We start from the raw sequence: 21,731 nt of genomic DNA on the forward strand, positions 1-21,731 counted from the left end.
CTCTCAAGGGACCCAAACTTTTCGGGATCTTTTACTTAATTTTGATTTGTTAGTTCAATACTATTAGTATCCAAACGTTTCAACCAATTATTTTTATCTACAGAAAGGGCAATCTTGTTTATTATCATTATTTATGTACATCAATTTATTGTCCATTGTCCTATCCCGTATGATCCCTGTATTCAACATCAAAACATCATAGATAATATTTCATTTCTTTACAGATCTAATATGTTGTTATCTTGTTACTACTTGGCCGGATACTTTTTTGGCCGGATACCGGATATCCGTCTGATTTCTAATGCCGGATATCTAGTTCCGGCCGGATATCTGGCTAATGTTCGATATCCGGCAACTTACCGGATATCCGGCCGGATAACAGGATATCCGGCGTAAAAAATCAGCCGGATATCCTGTAACCGTATAGTTTTGATATCCGGTATCCGGCCGGATAACAAGCCAAACCGGATATCCGGCCCAACTTTACTTGTTACTGCTGCGCTACTTATTTATTTTTATTATTTTAAAAGGAAAATTATGGGTTAGAAGGAGATGAGCTGATACCAGAACCCTTACCCCCATTGACTGGATGTCCACAGTAAATAGCAATCTATTATCCATATATAAAAGTAACAGCATGAATATTTGTCTGTCTGTTTGTATCGAAGGTTCTTTCTAACCACTCTGGACCTATATAGTAGGGTTGGGCCATACCGGATATCCTGCTGATTTCTAATGCCGGATATCCGGTACCGGCCAAATATCAGGCCAAAAATCGATATCCTGCAAATTACCAGATATCTGGCGTCAAAAATCAGCCGGATATCATGTAACCGAGTAGTTTTAATATCCGGTATCCGGCCGAAAATTGAAATGACCGGATATCCGGCCGGATAACCGACCAGACCGGATATTCGGCCTAACCCTACTATATAGTTCTAATTTACAATGTAGCTTCTTAGAGGTTCGGGGAAAATTATTACAGGGGGATGGAACTTCAAACCCTCGAAGAGAGCAATTTTTTTTCTCTTACATAAATCAAAATGAAAAGTGGATGGTCGACTTATCTAATCCCCACCTCCCCCCCCCCCTTCCACCCACCTTCCTCAAGTGTCCCTAGAGGCAAAAATACTCTGCTTTGTCTCTTGAATACACCCAGCGAAGGAAGGGGACATTGGGCTGTTTATTACACTAGTCCTCAAAGTTTTATAATAACGTTTGCTTATTCGTAGATTATATAACTTTGGGGGCTTTTAATGAATTTTGATTGGTTGGTCCATTGAGTTTTACCACTAAATATATTTTGTGTATCATCATTGAGGATGTACATCAACATATCGGCCACTATCCTTTCCCTTTAGATCCCTGGAATGGACTCCTTTAATTTTACAATGATTTAAAGATCCGGAGTTGTGTTAATGGATGAAGACAAAGGAGAGCTTGGCTCTATGATGACTCAATATGCTACAGTTTATGGAGTAGCAAGGTACGCTTACATAAATACATATCCTGTTATATGAAGTAGCCAAAGATTTTGATAACTGGTAAACTGATTAGATTCTCTAATTTATGGAAGGTTCTGGGGTGGTTTTAGGTTATTTTATATTTAAATTTTAGTATAGTGACGGTTTTTGGCTGTTTTTCTTCCCTACTCACATTCCATTTTATTATGGAGTCACTTGATGCTAGCGCATCCGTTAGTTTATTAGATACTAGCAGCTACGCCCCTAGAGGATTTTAATGGCACTTTAAGTGTTTAGTCTTTTTGTTGCCTTCAAGGTTGCATAGGAGTCTCTTTCTACGATACCCCGCAATGTTACGTAGGAGTCTCTATACTTAAAATAAAAATTTCGGTAATATCCTCTTAGAATTTTTTTTTCAATTTTGAAAATTTATGTACCTTCCCCCTCCCCCCCTGACAACGAACAACTCTGGCAGCAGCGCTCGGCCCCCTTGCCTGCCTAGCCGTAGCGCTCGGCTCCCTAGCCTATAACCTAACCTAACCTAAAATAGTTGTACGTTGTTGAGTTTTGAAACCTATAAAACTAATGTAGAGAATTATTTTATTTAAGTTAGATTGTAGTCAGAGAAGGAGGGGACAATGGTCTGTTTATTACACTTGTTCCCAAATTTTAATCAAAAAGTTTTCTTATTTGTCTAACAACTTTGGGGACTTTCATAAATTTTGATTGGTTAACTATTTAAGTTGAGTGTACAATCATTAGATGTAATCTACTGAAGAGGTTATTTTGTGCATCATCATTGAAGATTTAACTCAATTTATCGGCCATTGTCTTATTCCTTTTATCCCTGGACAGTACATTATTTACAGTACACATTGGATCACTGGCTTAAGATAAACATAACCAATAGTTTTTATTCTAAAATTGTGCATTTAAAAAGGAATGCAATATATATCTAAATGGACTTGCATTAATAAAAATGTAAAGTTAGATTAAATGTAAAAACTCAAAATGAATATGAATTTGATTACATTAAATTATTAATAAATGTCAAATAATATTATTTAATATTTATAATACAATCACATATATCATCAGAAGAGATGAGACAATAGCCTATATATTGATGTACATCCCCAATGATAATGCACAAAAATTTTCACTTTTATAGATTACAATTAGTAGTTGAGACTAGTGTAATAGCCAAATGATGATGCACAAAATTTCCACTTTTCTAGATTACAATTTATAGTTAAAACGTTTAGACACTCAACAAACGAATCAAAATTCAATTAGAGTCCCCAAGGTTGTAAAGCCCAATGAAAGGGAAAAAAATTCAGACTTTGGAGACTTGTGTAATAGCCAAATATCACCTCCCTCCTCGATAACTGTTAACGTAGCTGGTTTGTCTAAGGGATCGAAGGGAATAAGACAATGGTCGATATATTGATGTAAACCCCCAATAATAATATACAAAATTCCCCCTTTTGTAAAATACAAATATTGGTTAAAACTTAATGAACTAAATAATGTAAATTCAATAAAAGTCCCCAAGGTTGTAAAGCCAACGAATAAGAAAACGTTATCATAAAAACCTTGGGGAACTAGTGTAATAAACAGCCCAGAAAATGAAACTTTTTTACAGAAATTAAATGTCAGGGCATTACTAACAAAATTACGGACCAAATAAAAATTGCTCATTTGTATAGGGAATATTTAGAAAATATTTCAGCCAAAAGTAGATAAAATCACGTTTTCCTCTCATAGCTGACAGCCGAACATTGGAAATGATAGAGTATCTTCGCTACTAAAAAAGGTGTAAGTAATATTTGTTTTGATAATGGATTTTGGATAATGAATTGTATCAAAACACCTGTATTAATACTAACATTTTTTTCATTGGAAGCTTTTCTATATTAATTATGACTTGTACGTACGTCACTTTTTATGTTATAAAATAACAAAAATTGACTAAAAATGATAAAGCTTAGATTTGTATTTTGTTTCTAATATTTTTTTATTTAAATATTCGACGAAGCCAAATCTGCACAACTTTTGATTACTGTGACGTAATGAAAATGAGGGAGATAAGAGGAGAAGCGGGAAAGAAAACCCCTAGAATGGAGAATCCCTCATTTTTATAACGTCACAGGAATCAAAAGTGGTGCAGATTGGGCTTTGTCAAATATTCAAGGGTGGGTGTAAAGGGGTGTTTACCCCCACCCCCCCAACAAATTTTTTAAAGATACACTAGATTACCCCCTTCATATCTTACCCTCCTTAAAATAAAAAGCTTTGGCGTCCCTGGGGGACGGTTACGTCCATTCGAGGCAAAAAAAAAACTGAAATCTAAACATAATAATCTAAACATAAGGGCAGGAAGAAAGAGAGAAAGAAAAATAAAGAGAGGAAGAGAAAGTAAATGAAAGATGGTTAGATGACAGATTAGAGTAAAACACTAGAGGGAGAAAGGGTTAAATAACTGTATCTCCCAATCGCAACCGCCTTGTGCAACCTTTCTATTGGGTCATTGAAAATCAACCAATGGTGTCGCTTATATTAACACAGCCAAGTAGCAGAAAATAATTTAGAAGCATACGAAAGATATCTTTGAAAAAGGAAGGGGGGTAGTTGTCTGTATATACATCTATACTATAGATCTGTTGATGACAGGGATCTAAAGGGATAATTTAAGACCGATAAATTGATTTACATTCCTAATGTAGCTTAAATTTAGTGGTTGAAACGTTTTCTGCACTCAACTTCACGAACCAACCAATCAAAATTCAGTCCCCAAAGTTAAGATAACAAATATTAAAAAAACGTTATTTTAAAACTTTGGGGACTATTGTGAATAACAACCCACTGTCCCTTAATTCTCTGAATATCTGAACAACTATGATGAAAAAAAATCGTTTTGTAATTTAAAAAGAAAATGTTACAACAAAGTAATTCTTAAAACAATAGAAGAAAAATTATTAAATATTTTAGTTTGAAACATATGGCCTCTAGATGTAAAGTGAAAATAAAATGGCTGTAAAACGGAAAAATAAGCATAATTTAAAAGTAATTTGTGCTTTAGTTCTAATGATTATTTTTGTGCATAAAAGGTGAAAATAGTTTTTAATCGCATCGTATAATATACAGCTTTCCGCGGGTATAAAAATGTACAATTATAAGATTAAAACCAGTTTTTTTAGCCCCGAGATGCCGAAGACACGGGTTATCAAAACTGGTTTTAATATTAAGATTGTATATTTTTATAATTGTAGAAAACTCGATATCAAACGATACGATACATGAATTTTCAGTATGGATTTAATCCAGCGGAAATTAATCGGTTTCGAAGCCATACTGGAATTTAAATCATTCTTTTATTTTTAGTGACAAAAACTACTTTATAAGTTATAAGTCATAGTAAAATCTCGGATGATGACATCCACAAAAGCGAAGCTCTAACATGAGATAATAATCTTAAACAATTGTGTAGTTCAGAGGTTAATTCTTAAAAACGTTTTGGCTCACTGCCTCACTAAAATTAGTGGGGCTCGCTAAAAAATGTTGTGAAAAATCGCAAAAAAATCTACTAAAATTAAATAAAATCATAAAAGGGTTATTAACATAATATTTTGTTTAATTTTTGTAGATTTTTAATGCGATTTTGGAGGATTTTTCACAAAAAGTTTGGGCGAGCCTCACTAATTTTAGTGAGGCAGTGAGCCAAAAAGTTTTTTTTAAGGATCCATCTATATTAATGAGCAGAATATCAATTAGTAAGTTTATACAAACTTGTTTGTGAATTTGTTGAGATATTTCTTTAATACAGGATACTTAAGGACGTACTTTATACATTTTTAGGACTTGATTAAAAACATGCTTCGATGATACCATCGTGTTTATGTGAAAAAAATTAGCTGGAAGTTGCACCAGATTTTCTTGTATGCTGATAAAGAAATACTCTCAGCTGACTAAAATAACAATCCCACACCCCATCCACTTCGTTTTCTATCCCCTCCCCCCCCTTCTAGATGAACGAACTGACCAATAAATAAGGTCAATATTATCAATCTGAATATTGGCGATAAATTTTCACCTGTCATTATATCTACGTTTATTTATTTATATGAGTAATAATGCAGTGTACTGTATAGTTGTACATTATATATTAAACATTATATACATTAATCAAACATATTGATTAAGTCTAAAATACAGTAATTACGTTTATTTTGCTTCCCTTCATGGTGTAGTAAAACAAGGATGACAACATCCATTAGTAGCATCAAAGCTTTTTAAAACGTTTTAGACAGAATTAGTAGTAGCCGAGAAATAAATAAACATTACAAACAAATATTTTTAAAAGTTCATGAGGGTAGAATAAGGCTCACCAAATAATAGTCAGTGCATTAATAGAAGTAGTAAAAATTTTAATCGTTTAAACTAGTTGCACCTAGTCTCTATGGAGGGTTGGAGGGCGGTAAAGGTCAGCAAAATGGCCTAAATCCACCCCACGCCATGTACAATGCTTCCTTGAAATGCAAAAAAAACTTATTTAGCTTCAGTCAAAAACGGATAAACAACAGCGATTGATAAGTTCTCTTAAAGTAGGGATAGAACCCGGGGATAAATAATTAAAGGCGCATAGCATCTCTACTTGCAGGGCACATGCAACAATATAATTATTATAATTTACTTTTATTAAGTACAAACAAGAACCTGCATAACCATCGACACCGAGATGAAAGTGATCACGGGAGCTGGGATGACACTGTCAGGGAGCTGTTTCCGTATGAACACGAAGAAGAACAGGTATATTCTAAAAAAAAATATACGCGGCAACTTTCGCGCTCGCGCATATTTTAGGACAGGATAAAATAAAGGTATACCCCTTATAACTTCCAAATCAATAAAAATATTGTTCCAGAGGTGTAGCTCCCCATTAGAGTCTACAGGGGAGGGCATAACAATGAATGAACACCCAAAAAATTAACTGAATGCCCCTTTAAAAAATCGGGGGGAGGGGGGGGGGGCAAAGTAAACGTTTGCTAATTTTTAGGAAACCAGCAAGTTTCCCTTTACATAAGTTACTCGTTGAAAATTACTCAAAAAATGGCAATTTATCTATAAATGTTATGAAAATATACATTCATATATAAGACAGTTCTACTTATGATATTTTTAAAAGCGAAGCTTTTCTATAATTATGGTCGGTCGGTCCGTACGTCCGTCCGAGATAGATAGCTTTTTTTCCGTTAATTTAGGCATGTTAGAATTGTCCTATCGATGTCAATTTTTGCATGGTGATTCCTGTAGTAGTTAGGTACGATTTAGAAAGCAACTCTATAATCATAACCAGAATGTCCATATGTCCATTTTAAACATGTTGTTTTTTTTAATTTTTTAACGACAAATTTTTATATGACCTAATCATCCGATTTATCTGATTTTTGGTTTACTGATTCCTGGGACAACAAAGTATAATGTTATAGGTGAAGCAACTCTATAATCAAGTCCTAAAAATGTAAGTATGTCCATAAATATTATCCTTTATCAAGCAGTTTTTCAACAAATTTACTTACAATTTTGCTTTGACCTTTATACTTTTATATTCTGATTATTCAGTTCTGACACTCTACAAGAGTAAATGTCCGTTTGTCCTACCGTTTCAGTGCTCCGCTTTTATGGATGTTGTCATTCTTGTTTTTATATTAGGAAGCTGCTCTCATCATTAGAGCCTTCAACCATATGAATGATTTCGAAAATAATAAGGTAATTTTGCCAGGGATCTAAAGGGATAAGACAATGGCCGATTAATTAATGCACATCCCCAATTTTAATACTCAGAATTGCCTTTTCTGTAAATTAAAATCAGTGGTTGAAATGCTTGGACACTCAAATTCATGAACCAACCAAATAGAATTAAAGAAAAGTCCCTAAAGTCAACGAATAATAAAACGTTATTATAAAACTTTGGGGACTAGTGTAATAAGCAGGCCAATGTCCCCTCCCTCCCTGTATTTTAGCAGAATTATTGATTATTTATTGTTAATTAAGATATCTCTAAAAAAAATTTCATAATTTAACTATAATTTTTTAATTGTTTATCTGATTTTAGATTAGAAATGAAGTAACGAAGCAGATTAGATTGAGGTTGGTTTTATACTCGACAAAGTGTCTTAAAAATCAGACTTGTGACGTCATAAAAGTAAGGAAGATGAGAGAAGAAGTGGGAAAGAAAAAAACCTTAAAGAAATGGATAATCCCTCATTTTTATGACGTCCCATGGCTGATTTTTTATATACTTTATCCAGTTACCTTTAATAACATAATTTGCATATAATTTATTTTTAAAAGCGCAGCTTCTCTTTGACTTGGCAGGACATGTCAGTATGTTTGTCCTAGGACAATTTGATGGTATAAATTATGCCTAATTAGTAATTGACTTTTTCTTTGTATTTTGTAAACAGTTATTAAAAATCAAAATCAGATTGCGTTTTTAGTAGCGATCAAGCTACTCTATAATTCACTTTGTCTTTCCGTCAGTCCGTAACGCTATTGGGGAAGTTGAATTTACTCAGCAAGGTTTCGTGTTTATTTTCTCCAATAAATCTATTCTTAATTTAAATAAATACACTTTAATTCTACTTAAACGTATTCCCATTCACGATTTTTTGTGATTCGCTACTTATTGATGTTGTCATCCTTGTTTTATAAATTTTTCACTTTAATTAAATTTGTTATCTCTTTACTCAAATTACAAGTTCATTGCTAAATCGCTTAAGATTATAATATAATGATTTAGTTTTAGTAAAGTAAGTTTCAGTTTAATGTAAAGTAAGCAACCGAGAATGATAAAATAAAACAAGGATGACAACATTCATAAAAGCAAAGCTCTAAAACTGTTCAACAAACGAACATTAACTCTTCTCAGAACTGAATATACAACATATAAATATATATTTTTTGATAAAATTATATGTAAATTTGTTGCAAAACTTCTTAAATAGAGAATACTGTTTAAGTACATACTAACAATTTTAGGACTTAATTATAGAGATGCTTCGCTTATAATATTGCACATTATTGTAATAGGAATTATTTCTCCAAAAATCAGATTAATTGTATCAAATATAAAATTGTTGTTAAAAAGTTTTAAAAATCAACATGGAAGTTATGGAAACGATTAAAGAGTTGCAATGCTTTCTAAATCGTACCTAACTACTACAAGAATCATCATACCAAGTTTGAAATCAATAGGACAATTCTAAGATGTAAAAATTTACGAAAAAAAGCTATCTGTTACGGACGTACGGAAGGTCGGATCAACCCTAATTATAGAGAAGCTTTCCTTTTAAAAATAGGTTAGCACAAAATAACCATGGGTGGACAAACGTACAAAGTGTGTTATAAAGCAGATGTTCAGTGGTCAAAAAGAAAGAGAGATAATTTCAGAAGTCTATCTTAAACTACTAAAGTAACAGGATGTTTGTTTGTCTGTGTGTCTGTGTATCTGTGTGTCTGTACCGAAGGATCTCGCTAACCGCTGAACCGATCGGGTTCTCCTTAACAGGGTAGATTGTCATATGTCCCGGGAAGGTTTATAACTATTTTGGCGGAGGGTATAGTGTCGCTAGCATAGTCGCGCTACTTAGTCGCGCTGCGTAGATATTTAAAATAAAAATAAAAACATTTAAAGGCCACTAGAGGCCTCTAGGGGCGTAGCCGCTAGTAATGTATAATATCCTTGTTAAATTTAGAATGAAGAACAAATATTAAGTTTGCATATTTTTTATTTAATAACCCACAATAAACAAATGATAAATCAAAGTGTAGGCTGAATCAAATAGAACTGTTGGTTGCTGCGACCATGACTCCACCATATAGATAATTCTTTGCCACTGTTATTACGGGCTGGCCAGGCGTCCAAAACTTTGTTCAGCTCAACAATTACAATCTTAAAGCTATTATTTCCAATATCCTGAATTTTGAAGTTTGTATTACCAAGGAGTGAAAGTGCGGTTCCAGTTTGTTTGTTAATAAACTGCTCACCAGATACAGACATCTTCCATAGTTGATTTGGCTCCCCAGTCATTTTGCCAAAGTTAACACTTGAATTTTTAGCATTATACTGCAACACATGGTCTGAATCTATAAGGTCAAATCTGGTGCCAATCATAAAAGCAGGACCATCTGCAGCTTTTTCCCTCTCATAGCAAGGTATGTCCTTTGAGCTTTGCAATGGTAATGGACAGTACTCCATATTTAGTGATACTCTGGCAGCATTCTGTAGTTGACCTGGATTGTAGCCATTGTGAACCATTTTCTCATAAGCAGAAAAGAAGTCATTAATCCAAAGACTGTTGTCATATGCATACTCTTCCATAATCTTATAGAGGGGAGTGTCTCCTATAGGATAGCTCATATTTTGCTTGGCACAGGCAGGTTGACCCCGCCTGTCCCCTTTTTGACCTGGTTCTCTTGACCACACACCTCCATGAGGATTATTATCAGCCATTCTGTCTTTAAAATGCTCAAGTCCTTCGCATCCATGTATAACACCATCAGTAACCTTGAAGTCCAGGTACAGACCCATTTCACAATTTAGAGCAATTTCATCTTCTCCAACTATAAAATTATATTGTTCGCAACCAAAATTCTTATCTCCGTCTTCTTCATCTTCAGTTCTGGAAACAGTGCTACCTTTTGGAGGATCTGGAATACATTGTAGACCTGGAGGTGCATTCGTAATACAGTTACGTTCAAAATCACCCCAGAAGTATTCATTACATAGAGGTGGACACCCATGATTCTGATGTACCCAGAAGATTGGACCACCTCGCTTTGTTTTCTTGCTAGTATGGGCCAACCATCTACTTCTAGGTTTTTTACCATAAGCATCTCCTGAATGCCTGCAATCCCTGTCATCAATTAACCATCTGTCAAGACCAACAATACTTTTGTAGTAATCATTGTTTATCATATTGACTGCACCAGATGTCCATGAGTAAGGAAACAGGGAATTGCGAGGGTTAGCTCGACCAAAGGTATGGGCACCAAATATAGCAGCTGTTTCTCTTCCAGTAAATCCAAAATCATTTTTCATGTATTCAATAGTGGTAGGTCCATCACCTACAGGATTTGGGTGATGTTCTGCTTTGAGAGCCTTGTAAGGGAATTCAGGATCATGTTCAGTACAATCGGATCTACCATACTGGAACTGAATATCCCTGGATGGTCTGGTAAAACATTCTTCAGTTCCTGGTTCATGGACACAGTGGCTTTTAGGTGTTCTAGGATTGTTCCAATCCTCACAAGCTAAGTTGTTTCCTTCAATTCCCCACTCAATAGCTACTTGACCTGCATATGCCCACAAATCAGCACGTGATTTACCTGAGTCCTTAAGTGACACATTCAATGGGGGTACAAACCAGGGATGTTTAGGATCAGTATATATCTTTTCCAGTGCTCTGACAACATCTCCCAATCCATTGTTGTCTGTAGAATCCACGTTGGAAGCATTTTTAGCGCGGTTAACACCCTTTTTAGGAATATCAACTCCCTCCCAGTTTAGACAACCATCACAGCCTCCAGTTCCATCTTGATACCTGACACAGTCATGGAAAGAAAGCCTCAGTGCTTTGCTTGCATGATTCCACTTGAAAATTGCATACAACTTTGCCTTTACACGAAGTAGCTCCTGTTTAGTCCATGGGCCACCAGGAGTACCTGGGACATAAGGGCCTGCAGTAGCAAAGCTGACTAGTAGGAGGACAGAACAAACCTGCCCTAGTCTACAATACATTGTTACTGATGATAATCAAAACAATTATCTTAATATATATATTTTTGTTTGATTTATTAAACACATGTTCTTCTTTTTTTGTAATAAAAAAGAGATTAATACAAAAGAATGAATGATAAATCCTGTGAATAATAAGAATTGATATGAAAATATTGCTTACCTCACTCTGTATTTCTGTGCACAAGTAAAATTGATATTAATTTTAAGATTTGTTTTTGTGAAGTTTATATTTACAGCAGGAACAAGAACATTAATCAGAAAATTTTGTACCTTGATGGCAAGAGCTAACTTCAAATCTTTTAGATACATGTAATAAGTTTAATGTTAGGGTTTTTTATTTCTATATTTGTTTTGGCACATCCTGCAAGAGAAATCACTAAAAATTAAAAAACTACTTTAAGAAACTTTTATATACCATATGAATTTGAGAATTGTAGATTGGCAGCTGATAGAGCTCAAGTTTATTATTGTCTTGATTTTCTTTGTTTTACATAAACAAGAATGACAACAACCACAAAAGCTCTAAAATCAACCTTGTAAGATCGGGCCCTCACTGAGTACTTAGTCAATAGGGGGGTTGGGGTTTGATATCCACCTTTTCTTGCCCTATTTGAGCAGCTTCTAGTTGAGCCAGTGGGCTAAAAGTTTTTGTGCAGCTTCTTTTTGTCATCTAGAAGTTTCTGTTCCCCACTCTCAAACTCCCCTTCCCCATAAAAACACTTGTGATGTATTCTCCTTAAGATTACCTGTGCAGAGATATATATCTCTCTCATGCCCCTGGTATACTGGATTTACTTGATTTACCTCACTCAACTTTCTGGCGTTTTGTACAGTGAAAAAAGTACCCCCCCCCCCCTTATTTTGATTTTCTTCAAAATTAAAGGACGCCTGCAAGAAATAACACGCTTTAACTGCTGAAAGACTGCCACAAGAAGACCCAATACCCCAAATTTAAAGCCTTCAGCTTAAATAACAAAAAAGTTCTAGGCATTTCAAAATAGCATTTTATGTACAATGAAAGATTTCCAATGCTCATAAAAGAAAAAAACAATATTAAATTACGTCGCCTAGACACAAAATTATAACCTTATCTTTGTCAGAAACTTAGATTGCATGTAACTAATTACATTTTTACAATAAAAACACCACATTTCATAGTTAAAATCTATGAAAAAAATTCGATTTAAATTGCATTTTTAAACGAAAATCATAGCGGAAACAAAGGGGTAAACTAATACAAGCTTAGCTGTGATTGGTTGTTAAGCTGATTCAGCCTTCTGATTGGCTACAGTACATTCGGTACAACGCAAGTAAAACTTAATTTTTTTTAATGATTTTGACTATAAAAATGGGTATTTTTATTGTAAAAATATAATTAGTTACTGGAAACCTAAATTTTTGACAAAAATAAGCTTATAATTTTGTTTCTAGGCCACGTAGTTTAATTTCAAAGTTTTCAACATGAGCAGTGCAATTCTTTCAAAATTTTCATTGTACATAAAATGTCATTTTAAAATGCCTAGAACTTTTTTGTTATAGAAGCTGAAGGCTTCAAATTTGGGGTATTTGGTCTACTAGTGGCAGTCTTTCAGCAGTTAAAGCGTGGTATTTCTTGCAGGCTTCCTTTAAGGGGAGAGGGTTAAAAACTACCCCCCCCCCCCAAAAAAAAAATAAGCGGGGGGTGTTTTCAGTGCTCCAGTCTACCACATGTAAGCAAGCACCGTTATTTTAGCCCGTTACGAGTTTCACTTTATTAGAGAACATTAAAATCTGGTGCAAGATCCAAGTAATATAATATATCCATTGCTAAAATAGATATTGATTTATCTTTACGTCATATATCTGTACAGAATTACTAACACAAAAGAATATTTCAATGATCTAAGAATAGGACAATTGAGAAATTATCATTTTTGGAGCTTCAATATTTTGAATTTTTTATACCTTTTATTTTTTGCTGCATTTAATTTTTATTTAATTTTGTCTAAATGAAATGTAAAATTACATTAGATATGATTATATATTTTTTAACCAAAAACTAACAGCCACGCCCCAAGTGGCCTCAAGATCGAGGGGGGGGGGGGGTCGATCCCAACCCCCAAAACAGGCGTAATTACTGACTGTGCAGTTAGGACTTCCGACAAAGGTAATACAATCAAAAAGTAAGAAGTCTGCAATAGTTGGGATGTTAGTGCCTTGGTTCCATTCTATAAACATTTTATCATCCATCACCTGAGGTTTTAATCAGAGGTGAATTGACAAAAACTATATTCAAACTCATCAACAACAGGAATTGTATTTCAGGCCAAAGAAAAAACCTCAAGAAATTGACTTTAAAAGGCTGGTAAGTTCCAATGTATTTTGCTCAAAACAAATATCTCCAGAGAGGGAGGGGATACTGGACTAAGGAGGACTATCCACGAACCAGACCAAGTGATTCTAAGCATCTTCCAGCATTGACCCATAGTATTTTTTTAGTGAATATACTAGGTTTGTGTTTAATATTTGCTTTATCGACTAAAAAGTTAGATTTCGCCATGGTTTTATATGAAAAAAACCTTTGAAATGTTAAGCAATTTTTAAAGCAATAACATCAAATGCTTTGTTGAGTTCAAAGGACAAAATAAAATAACACTGCAGAAAAACATCAAATGTTGTAAATTGCAAAAGTACATTAATTAAACTGTTTACAAGTTACCAACCCTTTTTCTAAATATGCATTTTTAATCACAATGATATACTTTTGTGTCAAAGCTTTTAAACAACAGTTTGAACTCATCAAAACATTCGATGATATTGCACCAAACAAAGCTTAACATTTCAAATTTTTCTTCATATAAAACCATGGTGAAACCTACGTTTTCAGTCGATAAAGCAAATATTAAACATAAACCTAGTATATTTACTAAAAAAATACTATGGGTCAATGCTGGAAGATGCTTAAAATCACTTGCTCTTGTTCATGGATAGTCCTCTTTTGTTTAAAGTTTTAGAAGCTATCTCTCATTCGTTGGCTGAAACTCTCAAGGGACCCAAACTTTTCGGGATCTTTTACTTAATTTTGATTTGTTAGTTCAATACTATTAGTATCCAAACGTTTCAACCAATTATTTTTATCTACAGAAAGGGCAATCTTGTTTATTATCATTAGTTATGTACATCAATTTATTGTCCATTGTCCATATCCCGTATGATCCCTGTATTCAACATCAAAACATCATAGATAATATTTCATTTCTTTACAGATCTAATATGTTGTTATCTTATTACTACTTGGCCGGATACTTTTTTGGCCGGATACCGGATATCTGTCTGATTTCTAATGCCGGATATCTAGTTCTGGCCGGATATCTGGCTAATGTTCGATATCCGGCAACTTACCGGATATCCGGCCGGATAACAGGATATCCGGCGTAAAAAATCAGCCGGATATCCTGTAACCGTATAGTTTTGATATCCGGTATCCGGCCGGATAACCGGCCAAACCGGATATCCGGCCCAACTTTACTTGTTACTGCTGCGCTACTTATTTATTTTTATTATTTTAAAAGGAAAATTATGGGTTAGAAGGAGATGAGCTGATACCAGAACCCTTACCCCCATTGACTGGATGTCCTGCACAGTAAATAGCAATCTATTATCCATATATAAAAGTAACAGCATGAATAGTTGTCTGTCTGTTTGTATCGAAGGTTCTTTCTAACCACTCTGGACCTATATAGTAGGGTTGGGCCATACCGGATATCCTGCTGATTTCTAATGCCGGATATCCGGTACCGGCCAAATATCAGGCCAAAAATCGATATCCTGCAAATTACCAGATATCCGGCGTCAAAAATCAGCCGGATATCATGTAACCGAGTAGTTTTAATATCCGGTATCCGGCCGAAAATTGAAATGACCGGATATCCGGCCGGATAACCGACCAGACCGGATATTCGGCCTAACCCTACTATATAGTTCTAATTTACAATGTAGCTTCTTAGAGGTTCGGGGAAAATTATTACAGGGGGATGGAACTTCAAACAGGTACATGGCAGATTTACCACTAGCAAAAATACAGTGATATTACTGTCATAAACACAGTGATTTGCTGTCATAAACACAGTTTTACTGTCAAATTCACACCTGCGTTTTTAGGGGGTATGACAAAAATACAGTTATTGCACTGGCATATTCACAGTTTTGCTGTCAATTATACACCTACATATTGACAAAAATACATCTATTAAATTCATAATTTGTCAATTATACACCTATATATTGACAAATATACATCTATCAAATTTAAACCTACTTATTTATCCATAATATTTAATACATCTATTACATATAGAAATATGGTGACATTAACATGACTGTCAAGGAAGGTGAAAAAACTGTGTGGTTAACTTATTATCCTATATGTGAAAATTCGTTTACTTACACCATAAGTGATATCGACAGCTATCTGCCTAATCATGTTGGTGTTAAATCTGATAATAGTTAAAATATGTGAAAAAGAATTAAATAGAATATAAATTCAAAGATCATTCTGTGATATCAAATCTAATATATGTTTAAACTAACGTCACCATTCTACACTTTATCTCTATTGTATGTCAATAATCTTTTACTATATGCTAAACAAGTTTACTATTTTGGGGTTAAGTAGTATAACTTATTAAGCCAAAAAGAGTATTATTTTTCTAAATTAAATGAATTTTCATCTAACATGAAAAAAACTTGGTCTACAATTAATCAACTTATTAACAAGAATAAAAAAAACGCATTCTATCCCAAATCTTTTTACTGATGATAACAGATCTTATGAAAACTGGTGAAGGTTTTAACAATTTTTTTATTAATGTTGGTCCTAGTCTAGCAGATGAAATTCTATTTTGCGAAAATGATTTTAATGACTACCTTGGGGTTTTTAGTCAATGAAAATTTTGTCTTTCAAAAAATCACCCCTCAAAAAATTTTTTCTACTCTCAATAAGCTAAAACCTAAACTAAGTTGTGGACCTGACAATATTTCTACTAAACTTTTAAAAGAAATTATGCCAAGTATTATAGATCCTGTTGTTCACCTATTTAATCTTTCATTTAAACATGGCTTTGTTCTAAACAATTAGTAGATTGATTTAACTATTATTAATAGTTATAAGTTTTAACAACTTGGTCAAAATATTTATAATTAATATTAATTTAAAAGTAGGTGTATTTTTGTCATCAAAACTGTGAATTTGACAGCATACTTGAATTTCATGGGTGTGAACTTGACAGTAAAACTGTGTTTATGACAGCAGAAAGGTGTAATTTTGACAGTGGATAAAAAAATATTGCCAAAAATACAGCTAAAAACGAAATTGACAAAAACACACCCAATATTTGTCAAAAACACAGTGGCTGTACTTTTGCTAGTGGTAAAAGTGGCAGCACCCCCTTCAAACCCTCGAAGAGAGCAATTTTTTTTCTCTTACATAAATCAAAATGAAAAGTGGATGGTCGACTTCTCTAATCCCCACCTCCCCCCCCTTCCACCCACCTTCCTCAAGTGTCCCTAGAGGCAAAAATACTCTGCTTTGTCTCTTGAATACACCCAGCGAAGGAAGGGGACATTGGGCTGTTTATTACACTAGTCCTCAAAGTTTTATAATAACGTTTGCTTATTCGTAGATTATATAACTTTGGGGGCTTTTAATGAATTTTTATTGGTTGGTCCATTGAGTTTAACCACTAGATATATTTTCTGTATCATCATTGAGGATGTACATCAACATATCGGCCATTGTCTTATCCCTGGAATGAACCCCTTTAATATTACAATGATTTAAAGATCAGGCGTTGTGTTAATGGATGAAGACAAAGGAGAGCTTGGCTCTATGATGACTCAATATGCTACAGTTTATGGAGTAGCAAGGTACGCTTACATAAATACATATCCTGTTATATGAAGTAGCCAAAGATTTTGATAACTGGTAAACTGATTAGATTCTCTAATTTATGGAAGGTTCTGGGGTGGTTTTAGGTTATTTTATAATTAAATTTTAGTATAGTGACGGTTTTAGGCTGTTTTTCTTCCCTACTCACATTCCATTTTATTATGGAGTCACTTGATGCTAGCGCATCCGTTAGTTTATTAGATACTAGCGGCTACGCCCCTAAAGGCTTTTAATGGCACTTTAAATGTTTAGTCTTTTTGTTGCGTTCAAGGTTGCATAGGAGTCTCTTTCTACGATACCCCGCAATGTTACGTAGGAGTCTCTATACTTAAAATAAAAATTTCGGTAATATCCTCTTAGAATTTTTTTTTCAATTTTGAAAATTTATGTACCTTCCCCCTCCCCCCCTGACAACGAACAACTCTGGCAGCAGCGCTCGGCCCCCTTGCCTGCCTAGCCGTAGCGCTCGGCTCCCTAGCCTATAACCTAACCTAACCTAAAATAGTTGTACGTTGTTGAGTGGTGGGGGGTACTCAAATCTTCAAAATTGAAAATAAATTTCGATTTATTGTGATTTCTCTTGGGTGGGTGGTGTTACCCTCCCCCAAAATAGTCATAAACCTTCCCGGGACATATGAGAAGCTACCCTGTTAAGGAGAACCCGATCGGTTCAGCGGTTGGCGATATCCTTCAGTACAGACACACAGACAGACATCCTGTTACTTTATTATAAGGATATGAAAATAAATATAGATAAATGAGGGGGGGGGGGGGAAGGGTGTTTTGTGTTAACTGTAAATTTTAAAGGAAAGCTCCAAGGAATCGAATAAAATATAAGAAAACATTTAAAATTTTTAGTTACAAAGAATTTTTTACTCTTTAGAATGGATTCTAGATATGCCTTCGTTCCATCAAAAACACTTGAAAGTTGAAATATAGAGCTAAAAATGTATATAGCTACTATTAGGGACATGTACTAGAACATATCAAAGTTTGAAGGTCATATCTCAACCAGGGAGGGAGTACTGGCCCCCCAAAGTCGACTACAGAAAATCCAATTTTTTTTCTTGCAAAGGGTAGAAGATTTTGGCACAAGAAAAATGCGCTAAAACAATTTTTAGATGTTGTCACCTAAGTTTTGAATTTTAGATTTTACTGTGCTTTTTAAATAAAAACTGAAATATTTTTTTGGTGTTCTATTAATTGCCTTAAAAAACGAAGAAAATAAGCCATTAATTATTAAATTCTGATAACTATAAGTGGGGTAAAATTGCTTTCAAAAAAGTTCTCATAAAAAAAACACACTGTATAAGATATTTAATTGTTTTCCAGTATGGCTTCGAAACCGATTATTATCCGCTGGATTAGAACCGGGTCTCAGTCATATTCATGTATCATATCGTATTATAGACAATTATTATACAAGTCTTGTTAGCCAGGACCATCCGCCCCTCTTTACTGTTTACTTGTTTTACTGTCTGCGGAAAGCTGTTCATAATACGATGCAATAAATAACTATTCTTAAAAAAAACAAATTTCAATGTCTTATATCCTTTTAGGATTTAATTGATAAAAATGCATTTAATAAGTTGAAAAAACGCATTATTTCTAAATTTTTTAATGCAGTAAATAAAAAAATACTTTATTTCTGTAAGCTTCTTAATAAGTATTTATTTAGATCTAAATTTGAATTTGAATATGGTATCCATATTAATTTTAAATTGTTATAAATATTGTCAATTGAGAAAAAAATGTATGGCTTTTTATTATTCAAAAATAAAATATCATTGTTCAGATATTTTGCTTTAAATAATTCTTGAATTAATGATTTCTGTAATAAAATTTTCTCAATTTTTAATAATTCCTGAACTAAGCTATCTATGTATTTATGTAAACTTATTATTGTACATATTAAATTTATATCCATCATACTGTCCTCTCTAATGTAAGGACATTATTAACAGGGATCTAAAGGGATAAGACAAATGGCAGACAAATTTATGTACATCCCCAATAATGACGCACAAAATTACCCCTTCTGTAGATTACAATTTGTGGTTGAAACGTTTAAACACTCAACAAGATGAACCAACTAAAAAAAATATAAGTCTCCGAAGTTGTTAAGATTACGAATAAGAAAACGCTATTTTGAAACCTATAAAAGCAATGTAGATAATTATTTTATTTAAGTTAAAAGGGAATAATTCTAATGAAAAAGCTGATCCATCAAATTATAGGCCAATAAGTTTATTAGCTATTTTCTCAAAAGTTTTAGAAAAAGTCATTTATCAACAACTGTCGTGCTATTTGATTAGAAATAATATCATTTTTGAACATCAGTATGGATTTCAATCAAAAAAGTCTACAATACACCCTGTGATACACCTCTTAAATTATATAGCTGAAGCAAAAAACGATAATAAAACTGTAATTGGAGTCTTCTGTGATCTTGCAAAATGTTTTGATACAATTCCACACTCTATTTTAATTAAAAAGTTGTCAAAAATTGGCATTAATGGCGTTGAACTTGAATGGTTTAAAAATTATTTAAGTAATAGACAGCAATTTGTACATGTAAACAATACTGACTCAACAAAGCTGAACATAGATAGAGGTGTCCCACAGGGCTCTATTTTAGGACCAATTCTATTTTTAATCTACAATATTCATTTAATTCATTTATTATTTTGTTGTTTTTTTTTTCTATGTATGTACACCCAAGAATAATAAATCTAATCTAATCTTTATTTAAGTTATATTGTAGTCAGAGAAGGAGGGGACAATGGTCTATTTATTACACTTGTTCCCAAATTTTAATCAAAAAGTTTTCTTATTTGTCTAACAACTTTGGGGACTTTTATTGATTTGGTTGGTTTACTAAGTTGAGTGTACAATCACTAATTGTAATCTGCTGAAGGGGTTATTTTGTACATCATCATTGAAGATGTAACTCAATTTATCGGCCATTGTCTTTTGTTTGTTTGTTTGTAGCCCTGATTCTCTGAAGTTAGGATTCAGATGCAGATGTGCCATTGTCTTATTCCTTTTTACCCCTGAAATTATTTACAGAGCTGGATCTTTAAATCATTTCAATGGTGCGCCAAATTGGGGTGAGCCAACTGTCCACCAATAAGAGCACAGCATTTTACGAAATTCAGCACTGTGATTGGCTGAAATTCGGCGCGCCCCGATTTAGCGCACCATTGAAATGATTAAAAGATCCAGCTACACATTAGAACACTGGCTTAGGATTAACATAACCAATAATTTTTATTCTAAAATTGTGCATTTAAAAAGGAATGCAATATATATAAAAAATGGACTCGCATTAATAAAAATGTAAAGTTAGATTAAATGTAAAAACATGAAATGAATATGAATTTGAAAACATTAAGTTATTAATAAATGTCAAATAATATTATTTAATATTTATAATACAATCACATTTATGATCTGAAGAGATGAGACAATAGCCTATATATTGATGTACATCCCCAATGATAATACACAAAATTTTCACTTTTATAGATTACAATTAGTAGTTGAGACGTTTAGACATTCAACTTAATGAACTAATCAATCAAAATTTAATAAAAGTCCTCAAGGTTGTAAAACCAAGGAATAAGAAAACGTTATTATAAAAACCTTGGGGAACTAGTGTAATAAACAGCCCAATGCCCTTGAGATTGTACATTCCCCAAAAAATCTTTGCCTTATCTATAATAGCAGCTGAGAAAATGAAACTTTTTTACAGAAATTAAATGTCAAGGCATTACCAGGGATAAGGGATAGGAAACCTGGCCATAAATTAGGTCTCGGCCTGGTTTTGAAAGGGATCATGCAACTTTTACCATTTGCCTAATTTAATGACCTTACTGGCGGACGGCTCATATTGGCTACCGCTCTAAACCAATAGTGTTCTGTGATTTGTGATTGGTTGATACAAAACAAGCCCAAATCACAGATGGCGGAAATTTTAGAAGCAGACAATTCTAGAAAAAATAATGATTTCGTCTGCTACGAAAAAATAAATATAAATGGTGTTAGATAACATTAGTTTAATTATTAAATCTGCTTAGAGTTAAACATTAAAAAAGGGCCATATAGAAAAAACAAAAATAACGGGATTATTTTTTTGGAAAGAAGGTAGCTACAAATTTTCATTTGGTAGTTTATAAATTAGATGTTGTATTTTGAATTTTAAAAATTTAGTACGGAATTGATACAACATCTTAACCCTAATTTTTGTACAATACAACACAGTACAGATATATCATTACATTATATATCAAAAGAACTTGATAGAATGTTACCCAAGTGCATATTTATTTATTTATTTTGAATTTTAATTAGCAATGAAATTTTCAAATAAAATTTTTACTCATTAATAAAAATGTAAATAATACAAACTAAAATCTGTCTGAGGGAAACCCAACGATAGCTTTCTGATAGTTCAAATTACCAAAGTTAAAGATAAAAAATTTTGGGAGAGAAAAAACTTCATTTTAACAAAAGCCATTAATATATAGGTTTATAAAAA

The 21,731-nt window shown here is 33.3% G+C and overlaps 1 protein-coding gene across 1 annotated transcript in view; it reads left to right on the plus strand.

The window, feature by feature from the left end:
- Positions 1-14,891, plus strand: part of LOC145325639 (uncharacterized) — a 39,010-nt gene extending 24,119 nt beyond the window's left edge. The window contains exons 12-18 of the mRNA XM_080168599.1: positions 531-598; positions 1,403-1,486; positions 6,167-6,272; positions 7,176-7,232; positions 7,579-7,613; positions 13,570-13,609; positions 14,817-14,891. Of these exons, the coding sequence (XP_080024725.1) occupies positions 531-598; positions 1,403-1,486; positions 6,167-6,272; positions 7,176-7,232; positions 7,579-7,613; positions 13,570-13,609; positions 14,817-14,891 (465 nt within the window). The remainder of the gene's footprint in view (positions 1-530; positions 599-1,402; positions 1,487-6,166; positions 6,273-7,175; positions 7,233-7,578; positions 7,614-13,569; positions 13,610-14,816) is intronic.
- Positions 14,892-21,731: the final 6,840 nt, after the last annotated feature.

This window comes from Acartia tonsa, chromosome 8 (genome assembly GCF_053477335.1).
Source record: "Acartia tonsa isolate MP-2025a chromosome 8, ASM5347733v1, whole genome shotgun sequence".
NCBI lineage: Eukaryota > Metazoa > Arthropoda > Copepoda > Calanoida > Acartiidae > Acartia > Acartia tonsa.